The sequence below is a fragment of the Helicoverpa armigera genome, chromosome 18 (assembly GCF_030705265.1).
Source record: "Helicoverpa armigera isolate CAAS_96S chromosome 18, ASM3070526v1, whole genome shotgun sequence".
In the NCBI taxonomy this organism is placed as follows: Eukaryota; Metazoa; Arthropoda; class Insecta; order Lepidoptera; family Noctuidae; genus Helicoverpa; species Helicoverpa armigera.
In genome coordinates this window covers 6,695,976-6,711,632 of record NC_087137.1, presented here as the reverse complement: position 1 = coordinate 6,711,632, position 15,657 = coordinate 6,695,976, and the positions used below count along the sequence as shown (strand labels likewise).

At 34.8% G+C, this 15,657-nt stretch overlaps 1 protein-coding gene across 3 annotated transcripts in view; it reads left to right on the top strand.

Moving 5' to 3' along the window:
• Pde11 (Phosphodiesterase 11) overlaps positions 1-15,657 on the top strand; it is a 184,437-nt gene that overhangs the window by 37,070 nt on the left and 131,710 nt on the right. For 2 of the 3 annotated variants that reach the window (XM_021334471.3, XM_021334468.3), the window contains exon 2: positions 11,225-11,305. In XM_021334471.3, the coding sequence (XP_021190146.1) occupies positions 11,290-11,305 (16 nt within the window). In that variant the 5' untranslated portion in view covers positions 11,225-11,289. Of the gene's footprint in view, positions 1-11,224; positions 11,306-15,657 lie in introns of those variants that run through there. The other variant, XM_049850415.2, reaches the window with a different exon arrangement.

Genomic DNA, 15,657 nt, shown 5'->3' with positions numbered 1-15,657 from the left:
ATCAACTTCCGAACCATTGTGGCTGGCTATACGTAGTTCTACATTGTATAGACTAGCATTATCATCAGGTCACGCCGCGATTTCCATTGAATATTCAACATCTTCCAGTATTGGGAAACAATGAAGACAAAAGATGCCTTCTTTGCTCCAATCAGCGAGTGGAATACATCGATATAATCAACAGAAAATGAACGTTCATCAAGTACATAGATCACTAGTAATTAAACTGGAAGATAAGGCGATTTCCTCTAATAATAAAACTGTTTTTCAAGAACTCGTGCTGAGTAACTCGTGTAACTTGAAGGATGCGCTGTCTACTAGGTGTGCCATTTTATCTGCAATTACAATGTTAACTCATGTCTAGAAGCAATAATACGCTATCTTCATAGTTCATATCTTCATGCATATTGCATCCGGTAGTAGATACTGCTATCACTTTTTATGTTTATTTTAGCTGCTCTATGCTAATATTCCGGAGTCCTCCATTATCTGCTAACTGTTTATCGATGTGTCTAGAATTACCATTTGGCTGGAATTGCCTTTGAACAACGTATTAAACCGTATATTTTTATAAGCCATCTAATTTATTAAAAGCAAAAATGATAATAAAAAAGCGGTTAGAGTGGTTTTCCTTTGATAAAAAATAAATAATAGTTTAAAAAAACTAAAAAACACGCTTTTTATAGAAAACCGAACTAAAAAATACAAAATAAATTTTAATGAATTTCAATTAAGAAAATAGTGTTAAAAATTTCAATGAATATAAATTAATAATATATTTAAAAAAGCGTGGGGTGCATGGTGTCAATAGTAATAAATATTTTATTGACAGATATGAGTAGAGTGATTTTCATTTCGATAATATCTTAAAAAGCACCCCACGCTTTTTTTATTATATTATTAATTTATATTCATTGAAATTTTTAACACTATTTTCTTAATTGAAATTTATTTTGTATTTTTTAGTTCGGTTTTCTATAAAAAGCGTGTTTTTTAGTTTTTTTAAACTATTATTTATTTTCTACTTTTTAGTTTGGATTATTTATAATAGCTTTTTAATTTTAAACTATTGCACGACTCATGATGCGAAGCATCAGAGAGTGCTTTACGACCGAAAAAAAGTGCTTTTTCGCCTTATTTTGGCAACTATTTTTAGTATTATAGCCTTGTTAGTATATAATTATAATTAATAAAAAACAACAACTAAAAAATTAACATCGAGTCCTGCCTTATCGACTGTGTAAATTTTAGAATTTTTTAATTAATTTTCTTACCTTATCGACTATAGATGAAAATTATATTTAAATTAACGAAAATCATATTTTGCAAATTGAAAATTTATTTACAGCTTTTTGTGATACGAATAGCTGTCACTATCCATATTAGTGGAAAGTTCTCATCAATAGAAAGAATATAAGCCCAAATACGAGGTATTTCACATATTCAGTTGTCGAGTTCCCTCGACCTTCTCTGATCTCCATCATCAGGTCAAATCAAAACCTTCACTGTTGCAAAGGTCTCGTCAATACAAATAATATGAGCCCAAACACGAGGTACTTTACACATTCTGTTGTCGAGTTCCCTCGACCCTCTCTGGTCTCCAGCATCAGGTCAACTCCAAACCTTCACTGTTGAATAGTGTTTTTAGGCATACACCTGAGTGTCAAGTTTTTACATAGGGTATGCCTACAACTTTCGAAGGTTGCCCTCGATTTCTCAGGGTTTCCATCATCAGATCCTGACCTGATGACTATGGGACCAACAGGCAGCAATTCCGCGTCGAACAAAAAAAGAATCACGTAAATCGGTCTATAAACCTCGGAGTAATCGATGTGTATGTGTAACCTCCTCCTTTTTGGGAAGTCGGTTAAAAATGGAATAATTTTATCAGATTAGTGTATTGTCATCGGCCCTCAATAAATCTACAAAGTTTGAACGAAATCTGGCCGTTTAAAGTGGGTCAAAATCGCGCCCAAAGAAGTCGGTTACAAACATACAGGTGAAGCTAATAAAAAGCGTGTAAAAAGTAGATTTATTTTTTATTACAGCAGTCCATAATGCATCGTCTATTCTCTATTATTACAATAGCTCATAAAACAGTGAGCCAAGTGGTTCATCTAAAACATCAACTAAGCTATGAAAATAGACTGCATTTTCCATTTGTGTTATTGCTTCAGTTGGTAACTTGTATACGTATTAGACTAGCGCGCAGTTATTTCTACTATTCACGTACGCCACGCTTACATTCCCGTCAAAGTACGGTTTAATTAAAACCGTGAAATATGAATTTGAGTGAGGCGGCGAGCCGGGAGGTAGAGTAGCGATGCAGCGGTGGAGCTCTCGACATCAAACCTTTTTTGGAACGTCAATTTTTAGTCTGTGACTGTTGAAATTTGAATTTCGTACTCATTTTTGGCCAGCTTTTGGAATCGCATGCCTGACAAACGATTTCGCTGTGAAATCCTTCATTGTCATTTGTATCATTTCGGTTTCAAAAGTAACTTTTAGAATGTTTAAGGGCTGATTTTTCAATCATCAGTTAACTTCTATCTGAGGAATAAATATGGCGGTTTGACATATTTTCCATACAAAAGCTGTCAAAACGATAAAAATATTCCTCAGATAGGAGTTATCTGGCGATTGAAAAATCAGCCCTTAATTGAATTTCTCCACACATTGAAATAGGAATAGGAAATTCTCCTCTTTCATTCAATAGTTTTAGAGCTAGTCTAGCGTAGCATTTATTGTTCGTTAGTTGGGTTGTTAAAACTTTTCGCTGCTCATGTTCAATATAACGGTTTTCCAGAACTAAATTGTTTGGTTTCCTAACGAACTGATGAATTTGCGAATTGTTTGCTACATAAATTGGGTAGCACTGCAGCTAAAATATTTTGTTGATAATTTATTTTAAAAAATGTAGATGGATGGAGAGGAAGAGGAAGACCTAAGGAAGGATGGATGGATTGCCTGAAAGATGATATGAATAGGAAGGGAGTGAGTGTCAGTATGACGAGTGACAGGGGAAAATTTAAGAAAATGACATATTGCGCCGACCCCAAGTAAAATTTGGGAACAGGGCAGGAGAAAGAAGAATTTATTTAAAAAAACTGTCCATTGTGTTAATCGTTTTTATTTCTTTCTTTGAATTCCCAGTGTACATACGTAGGTATTACTAGAGGGTCTGAATTCATATTAGAAAAGAACAAAAAGCGAAACACAAAGTAACTTAAACCGGGTCCTAAGTTAGTTTTTAGTTGGGAGCCCGGAATTTACCTAACAACATATTCATAGGGTTCTTATGAATAATGCAATACTTGCGCTATTTCAATTTAGCCGTACATGTCGGAACATTTTATGTTACGGAAGCAAACACATGTTATTTTACGACAATGTTTTCTCAGAATGTAAGGTTTGTGGTATGATGTTCGCCACACATTTTTCGCCTTTATTTTCTAATATTCTTGCTTGTATATGGGGATCAGGGCGAGATTTTGAGGACAATATACGGAGGGAATATGAAAGCCTGTGGTTTAACCCTGCTTTAATGTGGCAACGAAAGTAGGGTTACGTGTAATTATGATTTGTTGTATGGTCACTTTCAAACTTTGAGGTTGAATGGTATGCTCTGCTTGAAAGTAGCCTTTTTAAAATCATGATATGGCTAGCCTTTTCCTAAATAGTCAAGCCTTTTTAACAGGTATTAAAAAATATTTGGTTCCGAATTACAACACATATTTTATCCATGCGATTACGCCGTTTATCGAATGGTTAAATATATTTTTGTAATTAATTAAGCATATTAAACACATTAACGTTCAATTGTTAATTACTGTTAGTTTATTCAACTGTTTTGTCAGTTCCAGTAGTGATAATATGGAATACTTAATCATGACTTAAAACTACATCCGTTAGTTTGTATTTCGTGATATGATCGCTCCATTTAGTTAACCCTTTTAACGCCACAAGGCAAACTGCAAAAAATACGTTCTGCATTCTACAGAGTGGACAAACGACCAATAACAAAAAACTAAAACGTCAACTGTCGGGAACATTCCGATTTCCCAGTCACTGCCGGGTTGCCAGAGCAAAACAAATATTTTGCCAGTTTCCCGCCAATTCGCTGTGTTCACATTTGCGTCCCGTTTAATTTCCCGTTCGTCGTCTGTCCCGATGCCGGAATTGCTCAAGTATTCGGTAAATAAACGACATTGTCGTAAGTTTACAAGTTGGAGGAAATGTCTGACTTGCGTGGGGTTAGAGATCTTAACCTACTGGAGATGCCTTTGCTGTGCCTTCTCCTACACCAAAGGTACGGAAGCCACTCATACTCCAATGTTCATGTGTAAGTCAAGTGTACGTTTGTGTTTGTCAATTTTGTAGAGATTTGTGCTTGAGGCGCCTCCATTTGGTACAATGCTCTAAGTGGTCGGGTTATTTCAATAGACTTCACTGAAAGAATGAAAACGGGCTAGTAAATTGATTGTTAATGAAAATAAAGACATTGTATAATTTACAGTTGAGAAGTTTCGCTGAATAATTTTGTGTTTAGAATTTTCGCTGAAATTCAAGACGACATTTTCTATTGCTTATTTCTGTTGATGTTATGTACCTACAATTTAATTTTCGTAATTATCGGAGGAGGGGGGGAATAAATTGTTACCAAATACCTACTTATTACAGTTATTACAATAGTGTTGTCTGTACCTACCGACAGTTTATTCTTTGAAATGTCTATGCTTATCCTACTAATATTATAAACGCGAAAGTTTGTATGTATGGATGTTTGTTACTCTTTCACGCAAAAACTACTGAATGGATTTTAATGAAACTTTACAATAATATAGCTTATACATCAGAATAACACATAGGCTATAATTTGTAAACATATTGTTCGAAATACTAAACCTGCGCAGACGAAGTCGCGGGCACCAGCTAGTCATAAATAATAATATTCAATGCTTGAAAATATATTGAAATACGAACAGGTAGTAATTGTTACTATGAAAATGAATACATAATTATTTTCCTTAGGTTTCGAAATATGACACGCTTGTAATAAAATTTAACTTGTTTCATGTCGTGAACACGCATGGTAAAGCAAGTAAAATAACATCTGCCCGGCACATGGCGCAGACTCACCATTTTCATTGTTTTTCGACAAACCTTTTATGGTAAAATCACACCTATCAGAATCATCGCAAATGCGCAGGGTTTCATAGGATATCCTAATATAAGAACAATAATAAGAATTCCAAAATTCGTTTCGCTCGCTGCAATCATTGTCACTTTTACCATGTTTATATCGTAAAAATTCTTGACGTTCAGTAAAGATATCGTTTTATATTTTTCCTTCCTAGGCTTCTAATAACATAGATACAAAAGACTTTGCATTCAACTCTCGAGTCCCAAGAGACTTGACTATCGTCTAACGCCAGAAAATGCACGCGAAAAGATAGCAAACTCCTTTGTTTGACATTTCACAAATCCGCAATGAAAATTGAAGTTCATTAAGGCACGGCAAAAACAGAAAATAGACGTCGAATTTTATGACCACAAAGAAATAAATTACGAGTTCATTGATAAAGCAGTTGTTTTAGAATTTAGAATTTCCAGGGTCCAACAGTTTGCTTTGAAACTAACTTCGTAATTAACGGAAGAGTCCAAAAAACAGTTTCGGTGAGTCTAATGAACTTAGTGAAGTTCCGAGTACTTAACCTGATTAAAGTTAGCGTTGATGTTGTTTTACAGATGTTCGGGGCTTCTGGCTTTTGAATAGAAGCCTGTACCTATTCAAGTTTTGTGTAATTTACTGCTCTTGTTATTTAAGAGGAAAAAATATGATGTTTATGTTATACAAAAATAAATTACTGTTTTGGACAAAGGACAATGCCAGGGTCTGGGCTCATAGTTTGCCCAGCAATGGGAGTAGTTCCAGGGTGTTCCTTAGTGCACTCTGAACACGTAATGCAAATATTTTTGAAATCGCTCCCTGGGGTCCCGAGGAAAACCGGTTCAAATATTCTACATGAAGAGTCACTTTACGAGGCCTGAGCCATTTGCCCATTAGTAGGAGTGGTTGAAATGGATTCTTTACTTCACTCTTGACACGAAATTAAAATATTTTTGAAATCGGTCCCAAGGGTCCCGAGAAAAACGGGTTCAAATGTTCTCCTTAGATAGTCACTTAACAAAGTCTTTGGCATTTGCCCAGTAGTGGGAGTGGTCAAAATAGGTTCTTTACTTCACTCTTAACATGAAATCCAAATATTTTTGAAATCGGTCCCTGGGGTCGTGAGAAAAACCGGTTCTAATATTCCGCAGTCGCTTTACAAAGCCTGTGTCATTTGCCCAGTAGTGGGAGTGATTGAAATAGGTTCCTTACTTCACTTTTAACATGAAATTAAAATATTTTTAAAATCAGTCCCAGGGGTCCCGAGAAATTAATCTGATAAGACTTTTCTGAAAAATAAGTCTTACTCATATGTATATAGTCAATCTGAATGCTCAGGATCTCGCTGTCAGGATCCAGTACTGGAAAATGTTGAAATGGGTTATTTTTTTTTTTACTGTGATTTTCAGATAAATTCTAAAAGCGTTGGATTCTAATAAGAACTGACAATGGTTTTCTGAAAAAAAGGCAATTACCGCAATATTTTTGAATTTACGGTTTAAATCTACAAGGCGCCTGCGCTATGAGCTATCTTCTAGAAAAATCTTATCAAGACGAATAAAATAAGCTCAAACAGGTCAGATCTTAACCTCCACTGTTTTGTGGTGTCTGACACATATACCCGAATGACAAGGTTTTACTCGATATGTGTCTACAATTTTCGAGAGTCGCTCCCGATTTTTTTAGAGATTCCATCACCAGACCCTGGGCCGGATGACAAAGGAAGTAAGCCCTTTCAAACAATAAAATAATTGTTGCAATCGGTTGGTAAGCGACGGAGTTATGCACGTACAAACGTAAAAAGAATACAAATGAATTAAGAACCTCCTCCATTTTTGGAAGTCGGTTAAAAAAAAGTTGTCGTGTACAATACCTCGTATTTGTCAATGAATATAATTCATTTCAATTAAGGTAATAAAAGTGGAATAGTTAAGAGTTCGTAAGCTTATTTTATGTAATATTGAATAAGAGTCAAACCATTTTTTCTCAAGACTCCCGGGATAGATTTCAAAATGCTTTGGTCTGGGACCTAATATAAGCCTATGGAACATAATACACTATGCAGTTACTGTGGGCAACACTTGAGCCCAACTTCCATACAAAGAATAGCATTGTCCTTTAAAAATTATGAATATGACTAAGTTGCTCGTAGAAGCCTTATTATTAAAGTTTCTCTTGGGCAATCTTATTCCAAAATGGCTCAAGCTACCTACTTCTCGTACCAGTATAAAATACAGCCCACAAATAATGTGTCTTTTTATTGGTATAATAGGTAAAAAAAATTATCCCCAACAACCTCACTAACTGCCTGCATCTGTATATTTACAGTGTCAATTTAAACGTCTCCCCTATGCAATATGCTATTCATTCTATACTTTCTATCTGCCATCATCTCACAAACTTCTAACCATATCGAATTATGCATTACATAGAACACTAACAAAAGTTATTTTACTCTTAAAATCAACGCCACGTACTTAGGTACATTTTTTTCAGAATGATATTACGCATATCATAAGGTCTATTTTTCATTGACAAAATGTTTCGCCTAATGCCCATTCAGCCTCCGCTGACATCACCCTTTCGCAGACACGTATCGATTTAATAGTCGGAATCGCATTGATAGGGATTGCAACTGACCCTCCGTCTATGCACTTACAGTTACGTATCAAAGTTAACGAGCTTTATCGACCAAACGGTCTCTGGAAGCAGTTTAAAAGAGGTTTATCTTAAAGAGAATTTTCTATTACAAGTTTGGCTTTTGACTCCTGTATTTGAATAGTAGTTTTGGAGTGGACTGAGCTTCAAGTATCGTTCATTGTACATATATACTTAAATTATAAAAAATAAGCACATACAAAATTCATAAAGATTTGTAGGTATTTATGTAGGCATTATAAGAAAACAACATTATCCCTGAAAGCTGAAGTGATTCCTTTAGCCTGCACAGCGCACACGCGGTAACCTGAAGCGTCTACAGCTACTAAAAAATAATAATTGGTATAATAAATGAACTGTTAGTAAATAACTGGTCGCTGATTGAAATTGCTCATACACTCCGAATAACTATTCCGTTTTGGTGCATTATTAAATAATCGTGTGTCTCTTAGGATGCATAATTTAATCAACCTTAGCTGAGTAATATAAAAAATGTATTGTTTACTTAATCATATTTTTTCCTGTTGAAAAAAAAAATATGTCAATAAATATTACCTCTTACGACGAAACGCTCAAGGTATAAAGTTAATATAACAACTTACTATTCCTTTTATTTAATGTTCTAATAAAGAGTATTCTTATAAAATTAATTTTCCTACGAACAAGCCTAAGCTTCATACTGCGCAACTGAAATTAAAACCGAAGTAATTAATATTGTATCTCGTTTGTGTAATTAAAACTGTGTGCCTTTAATTTGTTTGTGTACACTGGTTATTGCATTGCCAAGCTCATATAACTGTTTTCACCTAACTGTAGTAAAAAAAAAGTTATGCAAGTTTACTTTGTCTTCTTAAAAAAATCCAGAAAAATCTTAATGAAAATTCTGTCGACAATAATTTTCAACGATGTGACAGAAAAACTATTTTCAACATCAAGTTTCAATTTCCTTAAGGACCAAGAGAAACCAACATTCAATTAAGAACTTAATCAAAAATTTGAGTGCTCTCCGGGTCTTGTTAATAACATTTCACCCGTAATTATTCGCAGTGCCCCAATTAATGGACCCCGTATCACTCCTCCCACAGACGGATGTCCGACATCACTTAAATAATCCGCGTTTAATCTACGGTTAGGCCCTTATTATGCTCGACTTAACGCAATTATCGGGGCTATGCTTTTACGTGGATTAAAAAAAAGTACCGAAATGTGAGGCCAACAGATACTGGTTCAATTGCCAAAATTTCCCTTTAATAAGCTTAGAACCTTTTAACATTTATCGTCAAACCCGTGGGTGCGAATTTGAGCAAAAATGTGGCGTAACTCAACACCAAAATGAGACATTTTAGGAATTATCATTGTACGAAATGAATGCCATGTTTTTGTTCGCGTGGAAACTTTTGCAATTTTCAACGCCACATTTCGTGGTAAATTGTTGAATACTTTCTGAAACAACGCCAGAACCGTTTATACATATTAAACTTAAGTTAACAGTTTCGCAAAACTTTATGTAAAGAATAATCTTAATGGACGCATAATTCTCTGAAATCATTGCCGTTTAAATGCTTAAATAACAATTTATGCTAAAACAAAGATAAGACGAGGCTTTTATTGCAAAAAAATATATAACGTCCTCTCTCTTTTTAATAACTGGTCGAGCAACAAATGAAGTGTCACAAAATGTAATGCTTCGTGACACTTAATTACGAACGAAGCAATTTCATCAAAAGCTTGCCATAAATATAAATAGAATACAATATCATTAAAAATGTCTGTCCTCGATTCCATCAGATAACGGTATTAAGACTGAATGGGCGGTAATAACGAGTAACCAAAAGTAACTACATAACCAAAAATGTAACGATAACTATCAGTTAATTGCAGTGGCCATATGAATAGTGTTTGTCAATTTAGCCGAGTTCTGATGTCATCAGTCTGTAGCAAATTGGTTTTCTATATTCCCGACAAAATGACGTCATATTTCTATTTACTGGTTACACAGAAAGTTTTGTTTAGTTAGATCGAGGATTGAAGTCGTGTAAAGTAGACTACATCATACATTATTGAAATAGTTGTCTCATTTTGAACTATGAAGCTGGTATAAAACCATCTGAATTTGAGAAGTTATTCAGTATGAATATGGTACAATATCTTTACAGTTTAAATTATATATTTCAATTTTAAAACTGGTTTATAAATAATAGCTGTAATCTTAGAAAACTAAAGACTTCCTGACAGCAAACAGCATTCCGGTTCTTCCCAGTTCATTCATGAATTTACTGTGTTTTAATTTCCACCGTTTTATTAAGCCTTATGTGACGAGAAAGGTAAAAAGAAATGGATCTAACAGTAAATGCAAGTCCAGTACATGTTCCAGATATCTCCGTTTCAAAAGGCTCCTGCTAAAAGTGGTCTAAAGCCAGCAAAGCCTATTAGAATTTCAAATTTACCGTATGTTTACAGTCTATCGAGCTATTAAAAGCGTTTCACTGTATCGAATTCATTATAAAGCGGCCTTCCATTTTATGCCTCTAATCATCAAAATGATTGTATACGAATTTTCCGTCGCCATTTTTATGACTTAATGTTTTTCATTTTATGTTCAGCTGTAAGTGATTTTCCCGGTTTTTTATTCAAAACACGTTTTATGTTTAGGTGCGTAAAAGGCTCGTTACAGGTTTTTCGTGTTTACGTCATATCCTCAATAAATATATATAATATAAATTCAGTGTTCAATACCAAAATTTAAAAATGAAAACCGTAAAATCTTTGTTTTATCTATATTCTAAATGCATATGTGCTGAAAGATGTTATTGTTATTTTCATGGGGCTAAAAAAGTTTTCTTGCTATCTTCCAATGAGTACGTCGCACGCCATCTAGCGGGCTCATAGATTACTTCTTGGAAGCGTGGGCAGCCAACCTCGGCACAAATTCAGCTGTTCATAGCCAACTCTGCGTCACTACGGCGCTTACTTAGTTTGTCCTGCCGTCCACAGATGTCGTTACATGAAAATGTTAGTTAAATATTCCGCAGCTCTTTCTCCAAGATGATTTATGAATCCTTTGTCTTTTATAGTTCTATTTAGAGAGAGTAATGTATATCTTACCGCTGACATAAATTCTGGTAACATGTTTTAATATTCTGAATAAGCTGTTTCCCACGGCTTCTCACCTCACCTCGAGGAACAATCTATCTAGACTAGACTACATTATGCCGTTACTGGGTTTTCGTGTACATATATTCAAATTACATGCATTTGTTTTTTGACGTTTATTTATTGACAATTGTTACCTTTTTTTGGACTTGGTCTAATATTTGGAAATTTTTTCGCAGTTCCTTTCTACTGCACCCTAAATACAATTCTTCATGTACTGAAAATTGTCATGTTTCTTTGCAGGTGACGGCTTCAAGCTGGCATCGTCGGGCTCGGGCAGCCCGGCGCCGCCGCCGGTGCAGTGGCGAATGCGGAGAAAGCCAGGTAAAACTATAACTGCTTCATCTTCATCAAAACAATTATCAATAAAAGCAATAATAATAATAAAGGAACCTACATTTTCTTCCGAATGACGAGGCATATGTTCAACGGTGGACGTTCTATGAAGGCTATAAGAGTTTGGATTAACTTGTCGAACATAAAATTAAGAAAATCATTATCTTCATCACCATATATGTGGTTGTCTATAGTTATTTAGAATTGTTGCAGCAAGGTTTTTTCTAACATTTTCCCTACTTGATCATTCCCTTCCATTTGCTTATTATTGCCCCTCGCTCTATCCATCCATCTTTTCTTCGGACCTCCTTACCATCCATCAACATTTATAATCATCACTCTTTTTGTAACACAATTACCGAGCTCCTTTTTACATCAATTTACTAAAAGGAAAGATTTCTTTTCTGTCTAAGGAAATATGAAGAATTCTTCTTTATAGGTAGATTAATAGCTTTAACCTAATTTTGAAAAATCTGATAGAGAAATTCCTATAAAATTAAAGTCACAAATGTCTAATGAAAGGACAAAAACATAGAACAGTTCTGTTTCAGGTAAATATTTCTGAGAACCATTCACAGCTCTCTTAGAATTCAAAGACCCACCCAATAATTTAAAATGCATTCTATAAGTAACATTCCAAAAGCTGTAAAACCGTTACGACTACAATATGTATGTTATGTTAGATTATTACAGTACAATATTTCATGATCGTGTCAATGATAAATCTCTGTTGGCCTATTTCCTTGGCAACATTTACTATATCGATGTATCAAATGAAAGGAACTGGTAAATATTGAAGACCCACTTCTATAAGAATATCAGAGAGCCGAACATGGAGTGAAAATAAACAGTCACAGTTACAAAAATATCAGTCGTTAAAATGTTGTTTATGTTCGTTACTCTGTAGGCCAAACACCTGAACTAATTTAATGAATCTTGGCAGCAAGATGAATCATACGCTGCATAGCTCGGCCTACGTACTCGTAGCTAATGTGCATGTTGCATATATCCACGTATACGGACGATTTCTCATCTGTTTTCGAATTTAATGAAGATTAATCCCTCGCGTCCTATCATCGTCGGTATTAATCAGGTTTATGAGAATCTAGTAGCTTCAGTTTGTTAGCCTTTTCAATCATTTTCTTGCATGGAGGGCTTGGTAACATTTGGACCATTTTCGCGCATTTTGCCACCCGTCGAAGATCTGAATGTATTTTCTAAACAATGTCACTGACACTTTAGCTGCGATCTCAGATAAATGGCATCGTATCCACACGAAACGACGGAAAATTTACAATTTTCTTTTACAACCATTATTTTAACCTTTCCCATGTTGTAAAACTGATTCATTTTACGATTCCCGTGAAACGATGATGTGATAAATATGCCCATAAAACCCACAAACGATTTCCTCGAGAACTGTTTCATGATTCATAAAATCCTTTATTTATCGTAGAAGATTATTATGCGATTTGATGACTGAGAATGCATCTGAGAGATGCTGTAAATATGTTTATTGTGAGACTAGAAAACTTGAGTTATTGCCATAGTTTAATGGGAACTATGTGTGTGGTAACGTCTATCTATTGAAGCGTTAAAGTCTCATATCATTCATAGACCATCGGGTTGTGAATCATTGGAGCATACTCCACGTGTTGGCGAGATCCGACTTAGTGCTATCATTAGATGCTCATAATTAATTTGCTGTAACTGATACACCGTGCTTCCTTCACATTTAATTCGGTTTTCGTCATGGCTATATTATTTTGGTATACAAATTCGCGAATTAGAATAACGTTAGGCATCAAGATTTGTCGATGAAAATTAGTGATAATTGGGATTCAATCGCTTATGAACATTTGTAAGATAAGGTGTAAAATAAATTGTTGACTGAGCCATTTTGTTGAATCATGTGAGTGTATCCAAAACGGTCACATGCGATGTCTCCCTAAACTAAAGATAGCTGCTATTACCCAGCCAATTATTATCACACAAACGTATTTGTTTATTCATTACGTTTGTATAAGCAACTAGCAATCAACAGGGTAAACTAGTCAAACTGATGGTGTTATTAATTGCCATTCGCCCAACATAAACGTACCCTTTTAATCCCTAATAAACGTAAATGGTCTTCTATCTTAGAGATAACATCTCGTAATTATATTTGAGTGCCGGTGAAGTTTTCCCCGAGGTCATTATGTGGCAATACTAGAAACCATTGCGTGATAGTAATTTTCCTTTTACGTCATCTAGTATGTTTTCGATATTCCTAATTCGTGTAGAGTGACCAGGCTTCATATAATAACACTTTTAGTCCAATGTGATCTCCAGAATATTACCACAATGTATGACAAGGTTTGAACGTCCTTCACGAGCAAAACCAAAACTGACTCTTTTTACTCTTTTATATATTTATTTTGAAAAATGTCGAGAAAACCTTCGACTGCATCGCAATGTAATTACTACTAGTCCAACACTTCATATTGTAAGTCACTTGAATTATTTGTATTGCTACAAGCTGAAATTGAAATTCATTTTTAATTCCAACGCTAAAGTTTCCTGTACACTGCGCAGGTTTAATTTTTAAATAGTAGCAAGATTTTTCATAGGGCGAGCGAGTGCCTTAAATTTAACGATGCGGAAGATTTGGCCGTGAAAGCGGGACTGAAAAATAAGCTGTAAAAAATATTTCATGAAAAAAAGCAAAAAAGGGTACTGGGACAATTACTACAATTTAATCTTTTCAATTTATAAGGTGAATAAGTTTTAATGGGATGTTAGGATAATGCTTGGAAGAGACAGTTTAATAAAAACTCAGGCAAACGTGAAATCCACAATTCTTAGCGGAACACTGTATTTAAGTAAATGAAGCCCTTTCTTCAGATCGTTTGCTTTGAGAATTTAATTTACTGAAGCATTTTCTTTAATTGTTTTGCTGAAAATATATGGGCATTGTAAATTCAGTGAAGGACACTCTTTAAACAGTTATTTAGGTTAATTCATTCATTCCACCTGTTCGCAAAACGTTTGGGAGTACGTTTATTACGCGAAGTGGGAATGCTTACGTTTTGTTTTAAGATTGTTACAACCTGGTAATCTTGAAGTCGGGACTAGGTTTCCTCCTTACAGTTAGTAATAAAACGTGTGCCTAAACTTAACACGCGTTGCTCTCAACCCCTCATTGCACGTAAAGTAGAATATATTCTTGAATAAAAACTCTCTCCCCACTGAATTCAAATTGTATTCTTATTTTCCTCAAGCAGTTAAAATAAAAATTACTTTTTAGTACTACCGATCCGAACCGGGGTTTTATAAAATAACTATTGCCTTCTTTCTCGAAGCAAGTATTATTAGCTTTACACTGAATCCAATTAATTCTACACTATGTAATGCCCGCGGGGGTTACAAGGTCCCGTCGCCTTCACCCTTATTGCAGGGCAAAGTGGCTTATGATGTGTGAAACCCATTTAATGTAAGATTTCATGTAAGTAATATGAGTACATGTGTTATCTTTCTCTGTTTTTGTATAACAATTGTGGACTAGCCTTTAGATTTCTATAATGCTTTCAACTATCGACATCTCGCCCACACTTATTTGCGTTCTACATTTATTTGCGTGTATACAATTTAATTTTACACTAGGATATTTACATTACAGCTTTTGTCAGAATGACTAACATTTACGCGTTTTAGCTGTTGACCACATTCATGAATTTCGGCGAAACTCTCTTTCATTTTCACAAATGCAAACCATCAGGCATTTGTTTTTTGGGAAATGTTTATAATTAATTTTCTTAGGTTGTTATGATTAATCGCTTGCCACAAGGTGGGGAGGAAAACTAGCGGGAATAATAAATTATCCATATCGCACGCACAATGGGCCGGCGGCGTTTTGTTCCTTAGAGAATTGAGTGCGACGGAATTATTATAATCTCGGCCCAATTCATCATTCGCGGACTTCTCCTATTTTCATACGGGTCAAGGTTGGCTTAGAGGTCAAGTTCGAAATATCTGGAGGGATGTCAAGTAATGAAAAATGACCTTTTGAGGAGGATGACCTTGCTAGGCATTTTTATGTGAATAATTTGCGTATCAAAGCCGTATTGTGTAACTATCAAATAGAAAAAATGTGGGACGAAACACAGATGACTATTGTATGTTATATGTAAACGGAAAATGCCTTTCTATATTGACATTTCTTACATCTATTTCAGAAAATGTCTGCTTTATGCAATCTATTATCATAGTTATGTAAACTGGCATCAGAAATAGATATCAGGCTATTTCCTTCGTTTGATCTAACTTGCTTGAATTGATGATAATATTCGCTTGTTACTATT